We start from the raw sequence: 25,547 nt of genomic DNA, 5'->3' as shown, positions 1-25,547 counted from the left end.
GTTGCAGCTTTACCTGCCCCACAGTTTAAGTCATATGTAGAGGCAGGAGGATATGATGGGGTGTGTGTGGCCATATAGGCCAAATTATGACCCCTGGGGTGGACTCATCTGACCTTTAAGCTATATAAAACATGCATGGGACACCCCCAGCCTAATGTTGCGTAAAATGCAATCATTGACAGTTACAGAGGAAAAACCATGTGTGTTTTTCATTTAGCATGCTCAAGAAGAAATCAAGGTAAACAATTTCATTTAAAAACAGTTTATTTGCACTATATGAAGAACTTGCAACTCTCAAAATAGGTAATAACACCTAAGACACAACTTTACAAGATCAAAACAAGAGTTTAGCTGAGCAGCTTGAGCAAAAACTTGGCAGACGCAGCCTAATACATAGTGCATCAAAGACATCATTTATAGAGGGGTACACTTGCATAGGTCCATGGGGGGGGGGAATGGAGGAATTTAAATAGTCTGCTTTGGCTAATCAGATTCTTGAGAACAGGGAACCTATTGCATGTTCAGTATTGCACAATTACCCCTCAGAGAAAAATGTTTATTTTCATTACTGGAAACATGCATTTTAAACAGATGCTAAATGCTTTTAACTTTATAATAAAACATTGTTACTTCTACAGGGGCTTTTTTGTTCTTTAACTGAAGAATAATGGTTCCGTGTAATATGCGATAGAGATACGGCAAAAATGGTAGGAAGCTCGTTTTCATCGGTTGTAACCACAAAAGGATGCCCTGTTCACAATCTGCGTTATACTAAGTCTGAAACACTTTTACTTGGAAATAAATATTTGTTTTAATTATTATTCTAGCTCTTAGGCTTTGAGCACATTGTACTACCTAACTTTCATTTAAATACATTTACAGTTCACTCTTAGACATTTCAACCTTATTTAGGCAAGCATAGGAGCTGAAGATAGTCCCACTGCTATTTCAGACAACTTTTAGGTACACTGGGTGAAAGGGGAAGGGTTTATTTACATTTATACAACATTTCATGGTAATTTGTGCAAAATTCTCAGTAATCACAAGTTCACAGTATTGACCATTTGAACGTCTTGGCTCTTTGGGTATGACAAAGTCATAATGCAAGACAAGTACCATTTACTTGTCTACAGTTTGGGTATAAGTCTTGACCTGTAGCAGAGGATCATGTCGAAGTTTGTGGTTCTCAGCCTTTCAGAAAGGCTGTTAAAAGGTTTATCTTGTTTGTGTGAAGGTACCAGACTACATTCTCCACTCATGGTTTTAAGATCTGCCCTATATGCTCAGAAAACACAGGTGTTTCATGGAATCTAACCATTTCAGAATTAAAGGGACATGATTCAAACCTCTCTCATGTAAAAAAAAAATACTGGTTTATAGAAATCCAGCATATTGGAGAAAAGTACTGAAAAACATTTCTCGCTGTTGGCTGATATTTATTTTTAAAATCAAAACAAAACAAAACATCCAAACAGGAAATTTACTCACTTGTATTCTTAAGTATAACCCTGAAAGAACTTCACTACTTACAGAACAACTTTCGGCTCCAAGTAAACTAGCTAATTGGGGGATTTATTTTCAGATGACTTGGGTGGAATTTGAGCATGAGCCAGCACAGAAAGGAAGCAGGATACAAATGGGATGAAACTCTCGACTCTCCTCTGCCATTCACCAGCAAACAAGTAACGTATATTGAAGTCCAGTTACATCTGTGGGCTGATACACAAGCTGATTGTAGAGTACAATCAGGGAAAAAGCCTTCCTACCCTCACCTAAGAGTACCTAACCAGTTCTTGACTGCAAAATTTAATACATATGCTGCATTCCCTGGCACCAGCCTGACTCATTTCAGCAGCATATGCACTAATGTAGTGCTGCAAGTAGGCTTTTAATAGATTATGAAGAATAAGGAGGTATGTTACTTTATACGATGTTAAAGTTTCTCCAATTCCTTTGTCAAAACAGAATATTCAATATTGCATGAAATATTTGCAGGTAGGATAGATGTGGTTTGACAAACGTCAGCCAAATACATGAAACTGAATCATGTTAAAATCTTACCAATGAGAGAAGTGTTGCCTGAGCAAAGCCTCAGAAAGTTTTCCTGAATCCAAACGTCAAGCACTCTCGTGCCCAAAAATGTAGCTGAGGAAGTTTCTTACACAACAGTCCCCGTCATGTGATTCTGTACACTGTCTTTTTCTGGTATGATAAAGCAGCACTGCTGCAAGGGAAAGGCTTGCTGGTGGCAGGCCATGCTCAACACTGCAGCTCTGGTGCTGCTAACTTTTCCATCTGCACAACCAATAACTGCTTAAAACGTGCAGGCCAACAGACATTGCCAAAATCCCTGGTTTGGGTGGCAAACTAGGACTGCCTAAAGTAATGAGAGTCTCCTCCACCTGCCGTCCTCCAACAATGGTGGGACCACGGTGCTGATTTTTTAAAAAATCAAGTCTTTTTCATGTTGATCAGTCCTAAAACCCAGTTATTCTTCACATACAAAGTCTTGTCTCATGACGAAAATGTCATTATTCTTTGATGTTTTGAAGGAGTGTTAATAAGTGTGACTCAATAACCTGTTGAACTGAATCAGGGGGGAAAAACATGATTAGTGTTCAGCTCTTAAGTGGTGATCTATCCTATTTTGGAGATGTAAATAGGAGAGCTGAAAAAGTGGAAATTGCATAGAGTTTGTAGTAATCCAGAATAGTAATCTGTGTGTGCGTTTGTGTTTATGTGTGTGTGAATATGTAAAATGCTTTTAGCCCCATTCACTATTGGTATATCTGATCACTGCCAAAAGGAGCACATTAAGGAAAGGCAAAAACCTCCATTGGAATGTGGCCTGCGGAACATTGGCCACATTTCAGTCTGGCCCCTCTGGTTCCTGTCGCTGCTCGGGCATGACCAAGAAATGGAACTTGGCCTCTTCATACATAAATATGGGCAAGCTCATTTGTTAGTCCTATCCTGCCCCCAAGTTCTAGGTAGCAAAAGAAGCAGCCATCAATCTACAGCATAAAGGATAACAGTGAGATGATCAAGGGGTGGGGGAAGGGAGTGCAATGCAAGCACAGCACTAAGCTGTCTTCCGCCACTGCTGTAAATGGTGATAAAGAAGGCCTCTCCAGAAGGAACAGTAAAAGCCTGTGAATTTTGTGAACCACCAACAGGTAAAGCGGCTGATACAAAAAAAGAGCACCAACCCTTAAAGTAAATCCTAAAGCGCTTGAATACTCACCACTACGATGGCCCAGGGCTACCGCCAGATCCATGGAATTATATCCAGAGTCTGTCTCTATAGTAGGATCAGCACCATGCTCTAGTTAAAACAACAGGAAACAAATCATTGATTTGCTAACATCCTGCAGTTCTTACAGCCCTTATTGACTAGTAACTGCCTTCATAATACTAACCTAAGAGTATTTTGACACATTTTACATGGTTCCCATGCACAGCATAGAGCAAAGGTGTACCGCCATTCTGAAAAAGAAAAAGAAATGAAAAGAAATAATAATATCAGAATTCATTTGCACAGTTCAGTGACCCAAACAAGCTGTATATGAACAGGGGTCCATATATTTTGGCTTCTTTTACTACCCAAAAGTTTGTAATGTGAACAGTAGCTCCAGTAAAGGGCTTACCCAGTCATATTCATTTACATCAACTCCGCAGTCGAGCAACATCTTGACAATGTCTGTGTATCCTTTACTGCAGGCCAGTGATAGTGCACTCTCTCGCCCTTTCCCAAGGATCTGTGGGTCTGCACCCTGACAGAAAAAGCAGTGGTTTAACATGTGTTATGGGTTAGATTAACAAAAACCCTGATGAGTAGAACCCCATGTGTCCAATTATATACTGTCCAGCTTCTAGGTACTGAAATCACCCTGGACTCAGCCCAGCCGTTTACTTCTTTATATGGGGAAGAGGAGATTCCAAAAGTTCCATGGACAATTTGTTCAACAGACCAACTGCCTACACTTCTTTTTTCCTTATGTACAGCCTAAGCATGATTTGTTGCAGCTCAAACTACTGCTTCTTTTCTTTGTACCTGGTAAACAGTTCCATTGCTTATGGGCTTGTTCATTCATGCCCTTTGGAAAGAAAGACTGTTAAAGTGCCCATGGGCAGGGGTGTACCTAGCCGCTCCGGCACCCGGAGTGGCGGGGGCGCAGGGGGGGGGCGCGGTGAGGTATGCACCCCCGCACCCCCCTTCCTATGCCCCTGCTCATGGGGTATCAGAGTCTAGGATTTGTAGAGGTAGAACAGTTAGCAACATATGTTCAGCCAGCAATTGTAAGTGGAAGAAATGGGTATCATCCTCAGTGGCAAGATAAAAATAAAAAATAGCCCTCAGACTGATTTTTCTTCAGACTTTGTGCATAAATCATGCATTGGTGTTTCTCCTCTGAATCTTTTGTAACATGGCTAAAACATGGTGTTGAGACCAGATCTAGACAGAACATTACAACCTGGGATTGAAACGATAGCGTAGCATTGTTACCATCTATGTAAGGCTTCACAAGAGGTCTTCAGACAACCTTCAGAGGCTACAAGCGTTGTTCTTGATGTATTTAGAGCACTACAGTTGTTGACTATCACTACAAATGCATTGGGGGGGGACGTCTTTTCACTCACATTTTGAAGCAGAAATTCTACCACTGCTATCTGCCCATGAGCTGCAGCCCACATCAGAGGGGTAAAGCCTTCTTCATCCGTATGGTTGATTACATTTTCTATTTAACAAAACATACAGATCAACCATCTCACTCCTGTTGTCTCCATGCGATGCTGGAATAAAGTTATTATGAATATTTGGGGGGATTGGGTCTCAACTCACTACGGTGGGATAAAGAGGGATGCAGAAAAGCAAAGAATACTGCCCTCTGCGCCTTTTCAAAGGTCAGTTTAAAGTGAGAGACACCCTTTCCCAATCTTTTGAGTCCTGCAGGGGAGTGCAATTGGTTGCAAACAAAAATAATAGCTGACTACTAAGCCAAGACACAATTTGTGGATCCCTGCTATGGTGGAAATGCAAAGTAAGCAATGCCATTGAGTGGGTGAGAAGGAACAAATGAGTTCAGCTTCACTCACTTTTGGAAGCAAATTCTGGATGCCATAGGGCCTAAAAATGAAGACAAGGCTTGCTACAATAAGGGACCAGGGCAAATATCTCCTACTATCTGAAATATGCACCTTGCCCTGTTACGTAATTCAACATTAGCCTGTTTGGCTAATGAGCAATAAACGTTGCATAATTCAAAGAACAAATATCACAGGATAGCTTGGATAAGAGTTATAACCAGAGCATCACAGCACTAAAAAAACAGGTTTGCACTTTGTTTCTTTTCTTAAAGAAGAGTGACTAGAAAACATAAAACTTATATATAATTTTCTGCAGTGCTGATATATAAGTTTTGACATCATGATGTGTGAGGCAAAAAACATTTCAGAGCCATTTCCACAGTAAATTCAGAACAGAAATGTATGAAATAAAGCACAAATGCAAATAGGGCCAGTTGCAGGACCCACCCCAACTTAGCAGCTGATCATTTTTTGCCAGAAAAAAAGGACCAAAATAAATTCTCACCTTGCTCTATGCGTGTAGCTAAATACAGCATTTCCCCTTGAGCTGCCAGCTGGTGAACAGAAAGAGCTGCAAAAACAGCAGAAATATATCAACTTCTGTGGTGCAATACTGCCATGATTTAGGACTACAATACTGACTGCATGTTGTTAGAGAAAAGTGACACAGAGAGGATGAGCACATAGCTGACACAACCATGCAGCCTGCTACTATTTCTGGCAGAGAAAGTTACTTTACAATTAATTTACCTTCACAACCATCCAATAAGGAGGATTGTGTGTAGACCCTGATTCCAAAAGAGGCAAGAATGTGGGACTGGGGTTAGAAAAAGCAGCTTGCTGAGAATTTCAGCTTTCAATGAGATAGACACAGCCCCTATGGCTACAATGATAAGTTTTGAAAATATATGAGCAATGCCTTACTTGGAATTTCAGGAGTGTACATGAATAAAATTTTCATTGGGTGAGGATAAGGCTTACATGTCTTTTCCCTCAACATGGCTAGCATGAAAAATAATGTAGGTTTGCTCAATGTACAAATGATGAATTGGTTTACAATTTCTTGACGTTCCTTAGGCAACAGAATATCAAAGACATTATGTGTGGTGCCTTTTGCCTTTCTATTCCAGCATGCTAACATGCCTAGCCCTTTTCTATTTTGAAAGAAAGCTTGGCAACCCAAAGTGACAAAGTCACTGCTTTCAGTTAAAGAGATCTTACCCCTAATCAGTTTAGAAATAAATAAATGACTGGGTGACTGGCTAAGTGAATGCAAATACCAGTTTCTTGTAGTAATCCCAATGGAGGATCCCAAAACGAAAACTTAAATTTACCATTCCACAAAGAATCACTTACAGTTTACAAGCAAAGGGGTTGTAGAAACTTCATTTCCCCTGTGCTTGTTAGTTAATGTGGTTGACTGCTTTATGGGAGAAAAGTGCTTCGTAGTTGATGGAGTGTAGACATGTCTTACTTGAATTCCAGGAGAAGGAGAAGTATGGATATTGCACTCAGCTACATGAAGAAAGCAAGAAAAAAGTAGTGTTCAGAATAGCTTCTTCAAATTTACTTTATTTATAAAAGGATTTATATACCACTATATCATAGAAAATCAAAGTGGTGTACAATAATATTTATATATAATAATAACAACATAAAATCAGAGGCCATCAACTAATCATTATGGGAAAATGTATTCTTATTAATTGCTGTCATAAGCCTGGTGGCATAGAAAGGTTCTCAGCAGGCAGTTAAAGGCTGATACAGAAGATGCTTGCTGAACAATAAAAATGTTAGATATTCATATCTGCATATGCATTCTTTTGCCAATATAGCATTTTCCTGTTTATCCATCTATCCAACAGTAACAGTTAAAGCTAAAGATAAGTGTTAAATCACAACCTTTAAATAATACAGATGCCACTTCAAGGTCAGAGTTCACTTGATCCTGAATGTTTTTGCTGTCTTCTTCATTCAATGATTTGACAAACCGAGAACACACATTCATATCAAACCTATTGGGCAAAATGAATTTCATTCCCATGGCAACACTCTGAGCTGGTCCTTCTTCAACACTGGAATCGAGGTGAGGCTCCACTTTAATATCTGGCATGTGAGACAGGCTATAGCTGCCAGAACAGTCTTCCACAATTAACTGGGCTCCAACATCTAGATTTGTAGATGATTCCATCATTCAAATCTCAGTTATACGATGTATTGTCTTATGGCTATTACTTCAGTTTTCTTGAAAGAATTAAAATAAAATCTCAACAGCCAAGGGTTACGACCATCTGCAATTGAACATAAAACAGTAATACGCTATTGACTATAATGCCACAAACATATAATGAAAATGCAATAAAGTCCATCATTCTGAACAGATGTGATTATTTATTCTGTGTTGAACAGGGATGGGCCAAAATCCACTAACCAGAACTTGGTGTAAAAAACTTACTCTTATAATTAAAGAATTCAGAGTCTAGCAATTTGTTCTGAGTAGCAGAACAAAAGAGAGTTCACAACTCTTCAGCACAAAAGTGCTCTTAATTTTAGTAATATATATTTAAGTGGTGGTGAGTCATCTTGTTACTGCTACTGTTAAACAACTATGAATCAGAGTTCCATGCTGATCTATTGCAAATCACCTACAGATCTAGCAGCAGATGCAGATCTACTTACCCCAAACAGCCACACAAATGTTGATATAAACATTTTTTTGTATTGCATATAAAACTTTAAATCACATTGCCTTCAATTTTTGATGACTGGGTAGGGGGCAATTTGCACCCCCAGTGCTATGCATACTTTATTTCTTTTTACCATTGCTACCAAGCTGGTGGGTCTTGCAGGGCCAGAAAAATTTGCTCTGTTGGGAAGGCGAGGGCTTGATCAGGTCCCCAAACTGGGAGTTCACCACCAACCACTGTTAAAGCTTCATCAACATCATGGTGCATAATTCAGTGATTTTAATGGAATGCTTATAGATGCTCCTAGCCTTTGGACAGAAAACCGAAACAAATGCGTGAGTGAGTTTGGCAGAGCGCACGCTTTGTATCCAATCCCTGGCAACTCCAGTTAAAAAAGATCTAGGAGCAGGTGCTGAAGAAGATCCCTGCACGGGGCTGTGGAGAGAGGCTGCCAGCACGAATGGAATCGGACCTGGCAAAAGGCAGCTTTTTATATTCGTGCTTCCTCAGACGGCACAGAGCTTACTTATGGAATTTGCTGCTTCAAGGCGGGGCGGGGCCATCAGTTTCAACTGCTTTCGAAAGGGGATTCAATAAATCCATGGCTACAGTTACTACGATGCAGGGGCTAGATAGCCTACGTGCAGTATGAGAGAGGCGCTTTTGCTCCTGCAGAGCAGCTGCTGGGGGTCACTGCGGGCGAGGGCGCTTCAGTCTCGCTCGGATGCTGCCACTGGCCATGGTGGGAGACGGGATGCTGGTGCAGAGGGGAAGGGCTAAGCGGGGATTTGAACCCAGGTCCCTCAGTCTAGCCCAAGACTGGCGCTCCAGTCTGCACAACCCCCAGTCTACCTGCTCCCCTTCTCCGCCCTTTTACCTTCCTAGTCTCTCGTCGTTCCTCACTGACATCTTCCACCACGGCGCTGTTATTGTTGTGTTGTTGCGGCCCATACCGTCACTTCCGCTTAGACCCGGAAGGAAAAAAGTCAAGCCGCCTCGCGGAGTACACTTTAAGTTCAGGGAGAGGAGGAGACTGATGTTAACGTCACCACAAAAGGCTCCTCCCTCCGCTTTCCCGACATAGAGATAAGGTAAGGTGGCAAGCGATAGGCTCTGTGGTTTAGAGACCAAAGAGCCACCCGCGTCCCTAAGGGCGGGAAAAGGAAGGCCTAATAAAATTCCGGTTTCAGGAAGAATTATAATGATGGTGAGATGATATGAGCTGAATAGGACAGAAATGCGGGCAGCGTCAGGCGGCTCTCTTGCGCTGGGTTATGTTTGTGCGGCTCCCCGCGGGCAGCCCCTTTCCGATAGAAACCCGAAGTTAAGGTGGTGTTATTTTCTTCCTATCTCTAGGACGAGGATCGTGAGTAGAACACAACGCGCCGTTGTTGGCGGCAGGGGCGGCGCGATGCTCATGACGTAAGCATCCTATCCGGAAGCTTGAGCGCGGTGATGGCGGCCTCCATAGGCGGCAACGTGACTCTAAAGCGCTGAGGAAGAAATCTTCAAATTCTGAGGTAAGATTAGTCCCTTGATTGAAAGGCTGGAGGTCTTGCCCCGCAGGAAACACGCGCGTGTGACTTTCCTTTCAGGGAAAGCTTCAGAAGAACCCTGCTAGACCCAAATTTAGTCCAGTATCTTATTTTCAGCGAAGACAGAGAAGCCTACAGGCAAGGGATTAACGGCAGCAGCCTCTCTCCACAGTTGTCTGTTCCTAGTATCCTGATATATAAGTGAATACTGCCTTTGAATGTGGACATTCTGTTGAGCTATCCTGGCTCATTGTTACTGATAGCTTTCTGAACTAGTGACCATCTCCAGCACATAAAGAAGTACGTTTATTTGGTCTATTCTGAACTTCCAATCCAATTTCACCAGGTGATCAGTTTCATCTGGTGATCCTAAAGGTAAAGGTAAAGGTACCCCTGCCCGAACGGGCCAGTCTTGACAGACTCTGGGGTTTGTGCGCCCATCTCACATCTATTGGCCGGGGGCCAGCGCTGTCCGAAGACACTTCCGGGTCACGTGGCCAGCGTGACAACGCTGCTCTGGCGAGCCAGAGCCGCACACGGAACGCCGTTTACCTTCCCGCTGGTAAGCGGTACCTATTTATCTACTTGCCCCCAGGGGTGCTTTCGAACTGCTAGGTGGGCAGGCGCTGGGACCGAGCAGCGGGAGCGCACCCCGCCGCGGGGATTCGAACCGCCGACCTTTCGATCGGCAAGCCCTAGGCGCTGAGGCTTTAGCCCACAGCGCCACCCGCGTCCCTCTGGTGATCCTAAGACCCTATTATTATGAAAGAGGCAGAAAACATTCTATCTACTTTCTCCACGCTATACATAACTTTATAATCTTGTGTCATGTGTTTCTCCCTCTCTGCTCCACCTCCACCTCACTTACTTTTTTTTTGGGGGGGGGAGAGAGAAATGACTCCAAAAGCTTCTCTTGGCTTTGCTGAATTGTAATTATTGAAGCTGAAGTTCAGCAATACCTGGAGTATCCCAACACATTGACTATTCCTGGTTTGTGAAGTCAGGAATGTCATTCTGTATTGTACATCAAGTTCCTTGTCAGCTGTAGTCCTAAACATGCTTATTAACTATGGTGTTAGTAGCCGACATTGACTGAGAGTTTTGTTTGGATTGAGCTAATATTGACTTTGCTTGCTTTCCACCACCCTTAAGAAACTCAAATGGCAGTGCTCTGAGTTTTTGCTTTTCTGTAGTTTTATCAAAGGGCTGTAGCTCTGGTAGAGTATGGAAACATAAGGTTATTGATTCAACCTCTTGCATCTTCAGGTAGGGCTGGGAATGTCCCCTGTCTGAAATTCTGAAGAGCTGACGCCAGTTACTGTGGACAGTACTTGCCTAGATATGTCAGTGGTCTGACTAAGTATAAGGCAGCTTTCTATACTCCTATGAACATTTACTTCCTAGACTTCATGTCAGTTCAGTTTGTGATTGCTTTGCACAAGATCCTGTGATAATGGAGAAAATTAAGACAGTTCAGAGTTGTTTTGAAACGACTTGTTGCTTTACACGTTCAGGATATATACCACATTTTTCGCTCTATAGGACGCACCAGATGATAAGATGCACCTAGTTTGGAGGGGGAGGAAAACAAGAAAAAAATATTTTGAATCCCAGAAGCCAGAACAGCAAGAGGGATCTGGCTTCTGGGATACCGTGTGGCTGTTCTGGCTTCTGGGATAACCGCACCAAACCTCTTCAGGGCAGCAGGATAAAGGCTCCCCCTGCCTGAAGAGGCTGTGCACGGCTAAGGCAGAAGCCAGGGCAGGCGCGTGGCTGAAGGGGCGCTGCGCAGTTCTCCCTCTCTGTGCAGGACCTCTCCTGCGAAGGAGAGGTGCTGCGCAGCTAGGGAGAGCTGCGCAGCGCCCCTTCAGCAAAGCGGGAGGAGGAACAGAAGGTTTTGAGGCAAAATACTGATATGTACTGAGTTCCGTTAGAAGGGTTTGGACAGCTATTCTAGTCTGCTTTAAATGCAGAAAACTGCCAAATATTGAAGCTGTATAATGAGGAACAAAATACTTGTTTTAGATGAGGATTAAAATGTATCATGTCAGTCAAAATGAGGGAGAGTAGGTTAGTTCATAGGGGTAACGAATAGTTTGTGAATTGCTTTAAAATTTGCAGTACATGTTTGCTTAGTATTAGATAGATTTCAGTGTTTTGTGTACTCTTGTTCTCCCCTCCTCAGAAGCCTGGTCTACTTTTGCCATATGACATTTGCAACGCTGGAAGATTATATTTTGCTACTTGAAGAACTTTTACTGTACTTAAGATAAAATGGCTGAGTACAAACCTGTTAAAGTTCAGTCTTTTCCAAAGCTTGGTGAGAAAGTAACAAAGGATACTTCGTACTGGAAGAATTTCAAGGTAATAATACATTGTTTCAATCTCACTAATTTGATTTGGAGATTGAAAGAGAATGCATGGAAACTTGCATTTGAGTTCTGTACTTCCTTATATTAGAATAATATGTTTTATATTATATATATATTTTATATATATATGTGTGTGTGTGTGTGTATGTATTTCTTAAATAGATGTACCTCTGCCGCAATTATACTGCTTTGTTATGACACTTAGAGTGCAATGAAAAATTTAAAACCTTTTAAAAACAGCTATAATGAAACAGAGAAACAACTATACAAGAATCAAGAGTACATGAATTAAATAATCAGATGAAATCCTGTACATGCAATTCCATATAGGAGTTATAGCACTAAAACAAATAAAACCTAGTACATTTTGAATATTTTAACATTTTGATGTTCTTCTCTCTCACTTTTGTAAATATCCTCTTAAAGGAATTGTCTTAAGAACACAATGCTAATTATGTTACCATTTTTTTAAGGCTCCTATTCAGATAAAGGAGTTTGGTGCAGTGAACAAAATAGACTTTTCTCCAGTTCCTCCATATAACTATGCTGTCACAGCTTCATCAAGGGTAAGGTTTAAAATATAGTCCAGTTTTCACAACCTCTTCTTGTACTTGTATTACATAGGGCTCTGCTAAGTTTTGCTTGCACACTTATTTTGTCTGCTTGTGTTGCAGCTGTGGAAGTAACACCATAGGACTGTGCTACCTTTATCTGCAAAGGGCCTTTAGAATCCTGTTTGCCTCCATAAAGCCCTGTTGAAATTTTTGTTGTATACAGATAATTATCACCTGATTGTTTGGGGCATTGGGATACATGCATTATTTAGAAAATAAACTAAAAAGGGATGGAACATATGCTGGAAGGAAAAAAGCATTTCTGGCAATGGAAGGATGGGGGGAAACTTATTACTTAAGCAGCAAAAGTTTATTTATAGATTGTAATTCTTGATGATACGGATGTGGGTGGCGCTGCGGGTTAAACCACAGAGCCTAGGACTTGCTGATCAGAAGGTCGGTGGTTTGAATCCCCGGCACGGGGTGAGCTCCCGTTGCTCGGTCCCTGCTCCTGCCAACCTAGCAGTTCGAAAGCACGTCAAAGTGCAAGTAGATAAATAGGTACTGCTCCGGCGGGAAGGTAAACGGCATTTCCGTGCGCTGCTCTGGTTCGCCAGAAGCGGCTTAGTCATGCTGGCCACATGACCCGGAAGATGTACTCCAGCTTCCTCGGTCAATAAAGTGAAATGAGCACCGCCACCCCAGAATCGGCCACGACTGGACCTAATGGTCAGGGGTCCCTTTACCTTTACCTTAATTCTTGATGATAATATCATCTCTGTCTGACCTGGTTTGGATGTAATGGTAAATTGTGGCTTAGAGCAGGGGTGGAGGACTGGATTTGACTGGTGGACCAGCTTGTTATCTCTCCCCCATCCCTTGCAAGCCAAATCTGACAGGTAGGTGGGACCACCTGTTTGTCAATCACCTGACATCACAATGATGCTTGCATGGTTTGAAATCAAATCGAATGTATTTCCTGGAAGTGGTTCACAAGACCCAATAGTCCACTTAGTGTTGCACTTTTACTTTCTCCCATGTAAGTAACTGGTTGCCATTCAGACCAATGGGGTGGGGGTGGGGAATGAAATATTCTGGGCTATCATTGCGTTGATGGAAAACCCTGCCCCTTACTGTCATCCATTTTTGAAACTTTATGCTCAAATTCCATAGAGCAATGTACCTCTGTGCACAGAGCTTACAGGCACCAAATCTCCCCCTCTCCATCCATGAAGGGCCTTGTGCTAACAATAGATGGAATGAATGGCTGAAGTCCAGCAACAATACTGCTATTGGGCAAAAGAGATAGTTTGGTATTTCAGTTGCTTCTGGTTGTCATGCTCTCCATGTACACATTACATTTTGTTCTAGATCCACATTTACGGTCGATACTCTCAAGAACCAATCAAAACATTCTCTCGCTTCAAAGATGTAGCATACTGTGCTACGTATCGAGATGATGGGAAGTTGCTGGTTGCTGGCAGTGAAGAGGGCAGCATTCGACTCTTTGATACCAGTGGGAGAGCAGCGTTGCGACAGTTTGATGGCCATACTAAGTAAGAGAGCATATTTTACTTAAAACAGGTCCATTCTGCAAAGATTTGTGTTACACTCTGCAAGGTCACTGGGTACTGAAAATGCATTTAATGAGTGCTTTTTGTGTAATCATGATGCATCAAGCTTGTAGCCTGCATTTTGCACTGAAGTTTTCTTTGACGACTTCCCATTTGAACCTTCCTGCCAACTTGAGCTTTGTGTGCCTTCGTCTTGAGAGCTTTGATTGCTAAAGATCCATGCAAGGCTTTGTCAGTTATGGTCCTGCTGTTCTGGAATACTAGTCACTTAAGGAAACTGGCTCACACCTCAGTCCATTCCAGGTGGCTCACTTTAGTATGTCTACTTTTCTTTTTCATGATGTACAAAAGCAGGAAATTTCATTTAGCTTTCTGGTGAATTCGTCACATCAGACCACACATCCAAGGTCATCTCAGCAGAATGTTCTCAGGATTTCCAATTCCTGGATTTGCCTTGAAAGCTTTTGTGTCTAGGTCCTCTAGACATTTGTCAGTAGTAAACTGCCTCACAGGCTTGTTGTGAGGATAAAATGGGGAGCGGAGGCCCATGTATGCCTCCTTGAACTTGGAGGAAAGGTGGGATATAAATGTAGCCGTCATCACCATAAATAATACTGGAGGTTAATGGAAAATTCATGTATGTGACCAAACGTTGCAAAGGACTAATTTGGGGAACTTTGAATCTTTCTTTTTAGAGCAGTACATGTTGTGGGCTTTCTGTCCGATAAATTCCGAATAGTATCTGGAGCAGATGATTACACATCAAAGGTGTGGGACATATCATCCGCATCAGAAATCGTATCCTACAACGAGCACACAGACTATGTGAGATGTGGCTGTACTAGTAAACTGAATGCTGATCTTTTTGTAACAGGTTGGTGGTTCACTTTCTGCTTCTCTGTATCACTGCTGGGCACACTTTCTTTGCAGATATTGCAGGTTTACCATAAAAGAGCTGGAGAATCAGAGCTGGAGGCCAAATGCAACCCTTCATGTCACTCTGTTTGGCCCTTGGTTCTCTCTCCCTATGCCCCCCCTCCAGCACATGATCTGGTCAGGCCACACCCCTCACCAGCCCCATTTCATGCCCTCCTTGAGTGCTTTTGCCTGGCTGGAATATGTCCTTGAACTGTGATAATGGCCACTTTGTTTCCTGGATGGGAGGATAGAGAGGTGTATATGTGAGACCACTAGTCTGCTCTGCACAAAGGTACATTTATTGCTCTGCCTACTTTTGCCCCTGGCCCCACCCACCACTGGCATTTGGCTCTTGGGAGGTTGGCTAGAAAAGAATGTGACCTTCAGGCTGAAGGAGGCTTGCTTTCCCTATTGCCCTGTAACCTCCATTTGCTTCTCTAATATAATGCCTTCTTAATATTGTGTTGCTTCCAAATTTTTGTGGCTCTGTTCAGGCAGAATGATTTTCTGCTTAAGCTGATTATTATTTTTTTGCACTTGCATTTCCTTTTCTACACGCTTGATCTAAGTAGAAGTCATTGCATAAGAAGACATAATTGTAGTTGGCTCATTTAAAAATATTGCAACCCAGACATTATGAATGATGAGAGAGGAGTCACTAAATGGCTTCTCTGAATTAAAATCACAAATCAAATGAAAACAATTTTCAAACCCTGCAGGTGTTTGCTGCGCTCTTTTTAGTGAGCGATTTATTTTAGACTCTTAACAGTAACTTCTGGAATCATGCTTGGGTAAAGTGTGTCCCTTCAGAACAGCTGCTTTCAGTGTGATTTAGTGTGGAGGGGCGAGATGTGAGTTGATCATTGATGTTATATATTACTCCCGTGGCTGTTTGAATAATACACTGTGCTTTGGGTCTGGGTGGGGGGCGGGGGGGGTTGCACCTAGAACAACATTCCATTATTCTATGTATGTTAAAATCTTGGGGTTGCATCCAGCTAAGTCATATGCAGTACAGACTCATTGAAATAGTAGGCTTGTAGTCATGATGTCAACTGTTACAACCCTCAAACTCTTCTTTTTCCTTATTTCTGGGATGCCTTCTAGGTTCATATGATCATACTGTGAAAGTGTTTGATACACGGGCAGAAAAAAGCGTCATGACGATAGAACATGGGCAGCCGGTTGAGAGTGTTAATCTCTTTCCTTCCGGAGGTCTTCTTGTGACTGCAGGTATTTCATCAAACGGGCAGTTTCCCTCCCTCCCTTCCTCCCTCCTTCCAGACATACAGCTTGTTTCTAGTTCTATCTGCAATCTATCTTACTTATTTCCCTCTTTGTAACTGATAGAAGGTGCAGACCCTAGTGACAAGGGTGTGCTGCTGCAAGGTTCTGTACCATTTGTGGCTGAAGCCCTGTGCTTGCTAAATAATAGCTTCTAAGTCTTTTTTCTTTTTTCAAGGGTATATTGAAATGCTGTTTTCAATCTTGGTTTCCCATCATCTTTTAAAGAAAAAAGCATGCAAGGTTGACTTTGGATTGTCAGAGGGAGATATGTGTGTCTTTCCTTTAGCTGCTGTTCATGTAGGTCTCTGTGTGTAATGCAGTCTGTATGGGAGACAAGTGCTTCCTACTGCAAGGGGATGTTTTATCTTCTATCAGATTATATGTTCTGGGTGGGGAATATGTGGAATATCTAGAGATTGCTGTGCTACAGCTCCCACCATCCCTGATCAGTGGCCATGCTAGCGAGGTCTGATGGCAGTTGTAGTTCAGTAACATCTAGAGGGCCACAAGTTTCCCCACCCATCATCCCCAGCTAGCAGGACCATTGGTCAGGGATGATGGGGATTGTAGTCTCCAAAACAGCTGGAGACCCAAGTTTGGGGAACCCTGGCCTAGAGGGAAAATTGTGGCAGTACTCATGCATGCCTATGAAATGGCTTGTTTACTATTTGTGTGCAAATAATCCTTTCTTTTTAAAAGGTGGTCGTTATGTTAAAGTCTGGGACTTCCTTAGAGGAGGACAGTTACTAGTGTCCTTGAGAAATCACCATAAAACTGTAACCTGTTTGTGTCTGAGTAGCTCTGGTCAGAGGCTGCTTTCCGGCTCACTAGACAGGTTTGTATTTTTCAAACTTTCTCTTACTGGCTTTTCTAGGGAGCTTTCCATGTAGAGGTGTAATTCCATACGCAGAGCTGTGTGTTTTCTGTTTTGTCTTGCGACTGGTTAAAGGTGCCTTTATCACCATTAGCTTTCAGAAGGAATTTCAGAAAAATTCCTTTTTACCCAGGAATTTGGTGGAATTCTACTCCTGGCAACCCGAAGATCACTGGATGGAATAATGGTTTTTTTTACATGTAATTGTTTTCAGAAAGTTTGTGCTTTGTTTTTGTCTTTAAATTGTGGATCTGTTTGCTGTCCTGGGCTCCCTCAGGAGGAATGGTGGGTTATAAATTCAATAAACAAGCAGACTGCAGGATGTAGAACTGGATATACAATTTAGCAGCGTTCCAAGAATATTGACTTGCATGCATTCTTACTCTATGACTTGAAAATATGGGTTTAGCCACATATTTTTTAATTTATTTATTTATTATTATTATTTTGCAGCAACTGGGTGCAAGTCACATTTTCATGAAATATTTAACCTACTCTGAAATCTGTATTTTTGTTTTCTCTTTGTAGGCATGTGAAGGTTTACAGTACAACTTCCTACAAGGTTGTCCACAGCTTTAACTATGCAGCATCCATTCTCAGTCTTGCCTTGGCAGTAAGTATTATAATAAACCTTCTGGCAAGCGATGACAACCTGACAATTTGAAAATTGAGCTTAGACACACACTAGGTGACACACCGGCTTCTTCATAGAATTGTAGGATTGGTAGGCACCCCAAGAGGTTTCTTTCAGTTATGCTTGCAATATTGGTATGGAAGCAATATGGACCCCCCCCCCAAAGGGGTCTGTCTGGAATGTATTGCACCAGGTTTTCTTTCAAATAGATATTGTTTGCACCAGGCAGGTGATGTGACAGTACTGCCCAAAGCCATCTTAGATCGCCTTAATTGTCAATAGGTACATGAACCATCAAATTTGGCAAGTTAAAGGCTGTTGGCACCAATGCCAATCACTTCAATCCCTCAAGCACTGAACAGCACAATCCTATGCATGCTTATCTTTAAATAAACCCCGTGGAACTTGCTTTCGAATAAACATGCATAAGATTGCATTATTAGACTAGAGGTTGCTGGGGGTTAACCTCACCTGGGTCACAGCTCCATCATACATTTAAAGCTCTCTTGTTCCTCTTTAAGAGTCATCCCCACCCCCAAGAATGCTTGAAGCTATAGTTGTTGTTAAGGGACCTGAGAAGTGTTAGGAGGCCCGTAAACGGAGTACAGTACCCAGGATTTTTTGCAGGAGGGAAGCTATGACTTTTAAAATCGAATGATAGTGCCTGAAATATGTGTTGTGGATGTAGCCTAGGCCAGGTAATTAGGGACAGGCTTTAACTTGATTCCATTCTTGATGTCTTTTCACAATTGCCCTCTGCTCAGAATGGAATATTAGAAGCCATTGTTGCCTTATTTTATATACTACCCTGATACCTAACTGCTGAAGGGCAGCTAAAAAAAATAATCTCTTAATAAAATAAATATTACCCGAGGCAATTCTTCTTTGCTGTAAATGGGAAGCTTTAAACTAAAGACAGAAAACTAAAAATGTGTGTCTGAGTTAAAGTTTCTGGGTAAGCAAGCCTGTTTCTCCTTCCTTTTAGCCTGAGGATGAATCTCTAGTTGTAGGCATGACAAATGGAATACTGAATGTTAAACATCGGAAGCGTGAAGGTGCAAAAGAGCTTCTTCAGCAGAGGAGAAGGCCCGCCTATAGGACCTTTGTGAAAGGAAAGAACTACATGCCAAAGCAGGTATGGAACGAAAGGATGCACAGAGCAAGTCCTGTTTTCTACTAGCAAAAGAGGTGCCTTAACAGATCATGTTTTTGAAACTGAGTAACAAAGACTTAAGGGGAAGTTAGTTAGGCTGCAACATTTCATTGACTGATTAGTTGGAGGAACTTAGGAGGCTGCCATATACTGAATCAGACTGTAACCTACTTTTAGTGTACAGTGGTACCTCGGGTTACATATGCTTCAGGTTACAGACTCCGCTAACCCAGAAATAGTGCTTCAGGTTAAGATCTTTGCTTCAGGATGAGAACAGAAATCGCGCAGTGGCAGCGGGAGGCCCCATTAGCTAAAGTGGTGCTTCAGGTTAAGAACAGCTTCAGGTTAAGAACGGACCTCCGGAACAAATTAAGTACTTAACCCGAGGTAACACTGTACTGGGTGTAGGGGAAAATAAACTTGACAAGAACAAAATGTGTCTGGTTTTGCGTTTCTATGGCAGGATAAACTATGCAAACAATACAAAGGTGATATTGAAGTAGGTGGGATGGTGATTTGTGGGTTTTATCATGGATTGTCTCTCCCTTCATTTTTTAGGAAGATTTCATTGTCAGTAGGCCTGCCAAAACCCATTTGAAGAAATATGATAAGCTCCTGAGAAGTTTCCAGGTTTCAAAGGCTCTTGATGCTGTACTTGAGGTAAGGTAGTAGTACATGAGTCACCTTTTAGATTGGATGATTCTGTTTCAGTTATACTATTGTATCATAAAACTTTCCAGTGAATGTGACATAAAATGATCCATAAACAAAGGCCTTCTATTGTTCATGGGCTGTGTACAACTAAATAATTGTGTGTGCAGAATTACAACAGAACCTGCCCTTCCTCTGCTGTGGGGTCCCTCCAGCCCTGGATCAGATCTGGGGGTTTGTGGAGGGAGGAGAGGGAGAGGCTGTTCCATTGTGTTTGCAGTAGTCATCCTGTACAGTCAATAATTTAGTGAGGTGCAGCCCATAGTTACAGCATAGATGTTACTGCCAACAGTGGGAAATCTCATGAAAAGGTTGTAGTGTATTTTTGTTGTTGTTGGCGGCGTCCATCTGTCTCGAGAGACGATGCAATGCACCTTTGGGGGTGAAGTCAAACTCTTGTGTCAGCAGCACCAAAGTGCCCTCCCCGGGGTGCAAGCCTGAGCAGTGTGTATGGAGGTCCTGGGCTGCTCAGGCAAAAAGACCGCCCTCTTGGTTTCACTGCTGTGGTCCAAAGCACAGCAATACGTTTGGCACCAGTTCTGCTGCAGGAATTGTCGGAAGGAGGCGTACAAGGCACCATCCAACTGTCTTAGGGACCCCACTCCATTTGTGTAGGATTTACTCCTGAGCCTTAATGAACTAAAAAATATTCAAGTGCCTTTTTATATTTGATGAGCCATGCTTTCTTCCGTTTTATATACCTACTTATACCAGAAAGCAAAACTCACAAGTGCTAGTATTGGAGTAACTGTAGAGTAGATCTTTCTGTCTGGCCGATTGTGGCCCTTTAGACCTCTCCATCTGGCCCTGGGACTCTTCCCAGGCCACATCCTTCACTGGGTCTGCTTTCCTGTGTCCTTGAGTGTATTTGCCTGCTAGAATGTGTCCTGGAACCCTGATTTTGCCACACATGCCTGGACAGAGAGAGAAGAATGAGAGTATGTGTAAAACTAATATATACAAGTCAAACTTTTCATTGCTCTCCCTACTTTTCTCTCTGGCCTCACCTAGTGCTCATATGTGGCCCTCAGAAAGTTGCCCAGAAAGAAATGCAGCCTTCTTGCTGAAAAACATTCCCCAGCTCTAGTCCAGCCAAAATCTACAGACTCTTATCACCACTGCTGGGCATGGGCTCTATTTGTAGAAATAACATCTTATTTTGGTTGGGAATAGAAGCCAGAGTTGTAGATGTTTCACTTGATGGTCCTTGAGCAGTTCCTTGCTATTAAAGGACTGATAGGAACTGGAGGCTTAGAAGCCCAATGAGCTGTCCCGTTAATGAATTTTAGATACATTCTGAATGCATTCCTTTTTCTTTATGGACAAGGCATGATTCAAATTGCTTAAGTTCATGCAATCCCCTTGCTTTGTGCTTCTAGGATTCCGTGAGGAGAAGGCCACCTGAAGTTATAGTCACGGTCTTTCAGGAATTAAACCGCAGAGGAACCTTGAAAAACGCACTGGCAGGGAGAGATGAAAAACAGCTTAGTGTCCTCCTTTCTTTCTTGATAAGGTAATTGCTCGGTAATTGTGTTTTCTGGGCCAAAAAGTGTGCTACAGATTGGGAGAAATGACACTGGGCATTCTGCTTTCTAAAGCAAGGCTTTCAGACAGTTCTGCCATGTCAAAGTGGAACAAGGAAAGGCCGGCTTGTGAAGGTTTGGGTGGGATGATAACAGGAACCCAGTCCTGGCAAAGCACTGCTTAGCTTCTGTGTACACATCTGAACTAGATGCCTACAGCCAGAGAGCCAGCAAGTTAGGTCAGATCGGCACATGCAATTCAGCCCCCCCCCCCTGCTTTTAGCTCTCACCTCTCCTCTTCAGATTGCTGCAGCTGGCAGAATAGCTGGAGGAGCTATTCAGACATTATTGGGCAACAACTCCCCTTTTTCCCGGTCATTGGCCATCCTAGCTGGGGCTGATGGAAGTTTGAATCTCTGCAGTATCTGCAGTTCAGAGTTTTGGCTACCCCTGCTTTTTAGCAACTTTATAGCCCCATAACTCTTTAGACTTCCTTTCCCTGCCTGGCACATGGCATCTGTTCCTTCTTTTCAAAAGTCATTGCATTTGCAAGCTTCTTAAGAAGAAATCCTTTGCCTGAAAGTTGTGGCTCTCTTCTCCTTTTCATGCATCAGCTCTGGTTTCATGAAGCCCAACTATCTAGCTGTTTAGAGGTGGAAGTCCTCCATGTACAGTATGTGATTCTTTAATAGGGATGCCGGAATGGTATAATCCTTAATTCTAAATTATTCTGAATACCTAGCTCATAGAAAAGAGGTAAATATGATTGGTAGAAGTACCCTCATTTCCTCTCTTGTTAACAGAAATAGGATGGAAGGGAAGGAACTTTGGTAGCCGGCAGTTGTCCTCTAGTTCTCACTTGCATCTCACCAGCTCCCTACAGCACCTTCTCCCTGTGATGGAGAACATAGCCTTCAGTGTGTTTCTTCTACAATAGTGAAAATTGCTAACATCTGGCTATTAACTTGCAGACACGTGACTGATGCAAGATTTGCTCCTGTGCTGGTAAACATTGCAGAAATGATTATAGGTAAGTACTAATATCTGACAATACTAATAGAATTGATTCATACCCAGGTAACCCAAGACACCCTTTTTTCTATACACAAAGAAGGATGCACTGGCTATGTATTGGTATGGCCTTTGCTTTGTGTGCAAGACTTTCTTACACTACCATGATAACCAATTTAATAGAAGTTTGTGGTCTGAAGGCACATGATGTGGGTCGGGATCTGGTTAGTGACTGGATGAGAGATGGTCTGATCGCTGCATGTGCCATCCTGAATTCTACTATAGAAGAAAGATGGGAAAGGCATGGGGTCAGGCAAGGGGCACTGCAGTGGGAAAGAGGAAAATGGCTGAAACTGAGTGGGGACACCTTGTGCAAGGGGCCTGATCTTTATTTCCTTGCTTCCACTTCAGCACCACTTTTCATCCCATGGCATTTCACAGGGGGCCCTTGAATCCATGGTTTGTGCATCTTCAGAGGGCTGCAGTGGAGAGGAGGGGATGGGGAAATCCCCTTGCATGAATGTCCTTATGCTGTTTTGCCTCTGGATGCAAACCAATAATTAAACTTTACTTTTTTTAAAAAAGGCCTGTGTATATTAAAATATATTCACTTAGTATGTAAAACGTGATGGGCTCTGGGGCCATCTTTGAGCAGAAGGCCAAAGACAAGGTGCTTCAATTGAAAAGATGCTGAGTCCACTTCCCACCTGCCAGATCTCTGGGTGGCTGAGGCACCTTGATGGTCTGATGGAGATCATAGTTACTGGGCAGTTTGCTGTGTGAGAAGCTGACCCTTTTACAGTCGACAGACACAGTTTTACTTGTAGCTGGATTTAAGCCCTTTCATAGAAAGTCTTCCATGCCAGTCCTGTCCTTTTTTTTTGCTTTCCACAGAGACTAATTGAAAGCTGGTTGTGACTTGTGTTGCCAGCTGCTTTGGAAGCTTGAGCAAAGCACTTTTATAAATGTGTTGATAATAATAAAAGGTTTCCTTTTAAAAAGCAAAATTAATAAAATATCTGTGTATAACAGTTATAAGGGTAACTGTTAATTGAACATTTTTTGAAAGCACTTTTAGATCTCATTGAAATAATTTTATTGAAAAATCATTGTCTTTTTTTTATAAACAATGACTGTCAGGATGATGATAGCATTTGTATTGCATTTCTTAAACTTCTCATTGCCTCTTTCATTTGATGCAAGATGCCAGCCTGCAAAACCTTGCTGTCTTCAATAAAACGAGTTTAGACTTTTTAAAGGTTCGGCTGGAAACTTGTTTTAGGCTTATAAGATGTGTTAAACCCCATTAAGCAGGAAAGTTCCATTTTAACTTGTATCTCTTCCTTGGCAGAAATCTACATGCCTGTGGTTGGACAGTCCTCGGTTATTGACAGGCAGTTTCTAAAACTTCAAAATCTCGTTGAAAAAGAGATTGATCTCCAAGAAGAATTACTAGAAGTCTTGGGGATGATGGATGCACTGTTTGCTACCATGGCAAGAAAAAAGCCCATGCCACTGGACAAGGACAATACAGATGGTTTATAGAGGGCACTGGAACAATGTCCATTGCTGGACAACTTCACCTGAGAGTTCATTGCATTTGATTCTTATTTTCACCATACCTTTCCTCCCAAAAAAGTATTGTTTTGAAGCAGGAGAAAAATGGCAGGGTATCTTTTTGAAGGCTACAAATTACTGGTGATTGAAGAACAAAGACCCTTTGGGATTTATCTTTTTTTTTTGCCACAAGGTTTTTATTGTTTGTTTTTTTAATCAGAAGCAATTTAACTGTTAAAATATTTCTGCCTATATTGTGTAAAGTTGGACTTTATTTATACAAACCCATTGGGCCCTCAATTATATGGTCACAGACAGATAATTCAGGTATCTTCATCTTTTTCTCTTTGCTTTATTGAAGAGACATTTATGGAATACCCAGCTATTCAAATAGAAAGAAATATGGCAGTTTCAGTGAAATTAGATGGCATTGTTTTCCATTTTAAATTTCTCACATGGAACCATTGGTGGCTAGTAAGGCCTGATTTCAGGTTGGAAAACTATATGCGTGTTCAATTCTCAGCTTTTCAACAGAATTCACGCTATGTGTGTTAAATATGAAAATGACATCATGTTTAAATAGCGTCTGATGCTGCTTATGATGAATATATTTCCCTTTTTTAAAATAACTTTAAATCCTAAGGATAAAAATTTTAACATCAACACTGACTTTGGCTACATTATTTATTCCAACTGATTAAAACGCATGTTGAGTATTTGCTAAATACATGGTTGGTTGATTTCTCTCCCGCATCACATACATCATAGGAATAGGAGCAGTGTGTCAACGAAGGGCTCTGATTATTCATAACTCTTTCTAATCCAAATGACAAGTCTGTTTTGTACAGTGATGCCAGGATTGCCCAATGGTGGCTAAGTATGTTGATAATTGCCAAATATGTAAGATCTGTACCATGATAAAGGTAAAGGTACCCCTGCCCGAACGGGCCAGTCTTGACAGACTCTGGGGTTTGTGCGCCCATCTCACATCTATTGGCCGGGGGCCAGCGCTGTCCGGAGACACTTCCGGGTCACGTGGCCAGCGTGACAACGCTGCTCTGGCGAGCCAGAGCCGCACACGGAACGCCGTTTACCTTCCCGCTGGTAAGCGGTACCTATTTATCTACTTGCCCCCGGGGGTGCTTTCGAACTGCTAGGTTGGCAGGCGCTGGGACCGAGCAGCGGGAGCGCACCCCGCCGCGGGGATTCGAACCGCCGACCTTTCGATCGGCAAGCCCTAGGCGTTGAGGCTTTAGCCCACAGCGCCACCCGCGTCCCATGATATTGTGCTTCAAATCAGCAAGTTATAAGTTAAGGCCTGAATATACTTGTTTTATTTACCAAAATAGGAATATCATCGTTATCAGGAAAAAATGTGTGCCTTTTTAAAGGTGAAAAGGCTCCGAAATGGAACCTCCTCTTGTAACATTCACACCAACAAGCAGCCTCTTCACTTTTAACATCTTTCAGTGCAAATAATCCAGATGCTAGAAGCTTAGTAAACTGAAGAGGCTATTTCTGCTTTTGTTCTACGCTGGTGGAGGCACATGATCACTGAATAAGAAGTAGTTACTACCTAGCAAGTTAGTACCGGCTGGGTCTTCATCTCTTTTAGCGAGGGTTCTGGTTTTAGTCTAGTATATTTATGTTAAAAAGGTAATGGTAAAGGATCCCTAGATGGTTAAGTCCAGTTGAATTTGACCATGGGGTTGCAGCACTCATCTCGCTTTCAGGCCGAGGGAGCCGGCGTTTCTCCGCAGACAGCTTTCCTGGTCATGTGGCCAGTGTGACTAAACCGCTTCTGGCGCAATGGAACACCATGATGAATGCCAGAGTGCACTTCCGGGTCATGTGGCCAGCATGACTAAGCTGCTTCTGGCGAACCAGAGCAAGCCATGGAGATGCCGTTTATCTTCCCACCTCAGCAGTACCAATTTATCTACTCACTCTGGTATGCTTTCAAACTGCTAAGGACAAAGCCAAGGGAACTCACCCCATCACATGGATTACAAATCGGCTAGCCCAAGAGGCTCAGTGGTTTAGACCACAGTACCACCTGCTGTTAGCAA

General features: G+C 42.4%; 2 protein-coding genes across 2 annotated transcripts; one reads left to right on the top strand and one right to left on the bottom strand.

The window, feature by feature from the left end:
- Window positions 1-246: 246 nt before the first annotated feature.
- On the bottom strand, window positions 247-8,770 carry ANKRA2 (ankyrin repeat family A member 2). Its single transcript, XM_082241701.1, has 9 exons — window positions 8,653-8,770; window positions 6,991-7,379; window positions 6,445-6,603; window positions 5,594-5,659; window positions 4,642-4,739; window positions 3,648-3,773; window positions 3,420-3,486; window positions 3,245-3,325; window positions 247-2,587 (listed from the first exon to the last, which is right to left on the bottom strand). Exons 2-9 carry the CDS (start codon window positions 7,280-7,282, stop codon window positions 2,532-2,534), a joined length of 945 nt encoding a protein of 314 aa, XP_082097827.1. The 5' UTR covers window positions 7,283-7,379; window positions 8,653-8,770; the 3' UTR covers window positions 247-2,531.
- On the top strand, window positions 8,759-24,141 carry UTP15 (UTP15 small subunit processome component). Its single transcript, XM_082241700.1, has 14 exons — window positions 8,759-8,866; window positions 9,132-9,295; window positions 11,496-11,674; window positions 12,156-12,248; window positions 13,608-13,792; window positions 14,506-14,684; window positions 15,836-15,961; window positions 16,715-16,850; window positions 17,418-17,502; window positions 18,509-18,658; window positions 19,235-19,336; window positions 20,767-20,900; window positions 21,882-21,940; window positions 23,273-24,141. The coding sequence occupies exons 3-14, from the start codon at window positions 11,585-11,587 to the stop codon at window positions 23,464-23,466; spliced, it is 1,533 nt and encodes a 510-aa protein (XP_082097826.1). The 5' UTR covers window positions 8,759-8,866; window positions 9,132-9,295; window positions 11,496-11,584; the 3' UTR covers window positions 23,467-24,141.
- Window positions 24,142-25,547: the final 1,406 nt, after the last annotated feature.

Source organism: Podarcis vaucheri (assembly GCF_965113315.1).
Source record: "Podarcis vaucheri genome assembly, chromosome: 11".
NCBI lineage: Eukaryota > Metazoa > Chordata > Lepidosauria > Squamata > Lacertidae > Podarcis > Podarcis vaucheri.
The sequence above is the reverse complement of the archived record's forward strand: the minus strand, read 5'-3'. Positions and strand labels throughout refer to the sequence as shown.

Bases quoted from the DNA above. Each gene is read 5' to 3' on its own strand.
- ANKRA2 (XM_082241701.1), bottom strand. From the start codon at position 7,282: ATGATGGAATCATCTACAAATCTAGATGTTGGAGCCCAGTTAATTGTG. The intron at 5,660-6,444 runs GTAAGTGATTCT...CTGTTTTTGCAG, and splicing joins AACCCCTTTGCTTGTAAACT to CTCTTTCTGTTCACCAGCTG. The intron at 3,487-3,647 runs GTAAGCCCTTTA...TTTCTTTTTCAG, and splicing joins ATGTAAATGAATATGACTGG to AATGGCGGTACACCTTTGCT.
- UTP15 (XM_082241700.1), top strand. From the start codon at position 11,585: ATGGCTGAGTACAAACCTGTTAAAGTTCAGTCTTTTCCAAAGCTTGGT. The intron at 17,503-18,508 runs GTAAGTATTATA...CCTTCCTTTTAG, and splicing joins TTCTCAGTCTTGCCTTGGCA to CCTGAGGATGAATCTCTAGT. The intron at 18,659-19,234 runs GTATGGAACGAA...TTCATTTTTTAG, and splicing joins AGAACTACATGCCAAAGCAG to GAAGATTTCATTGTCAGTAG.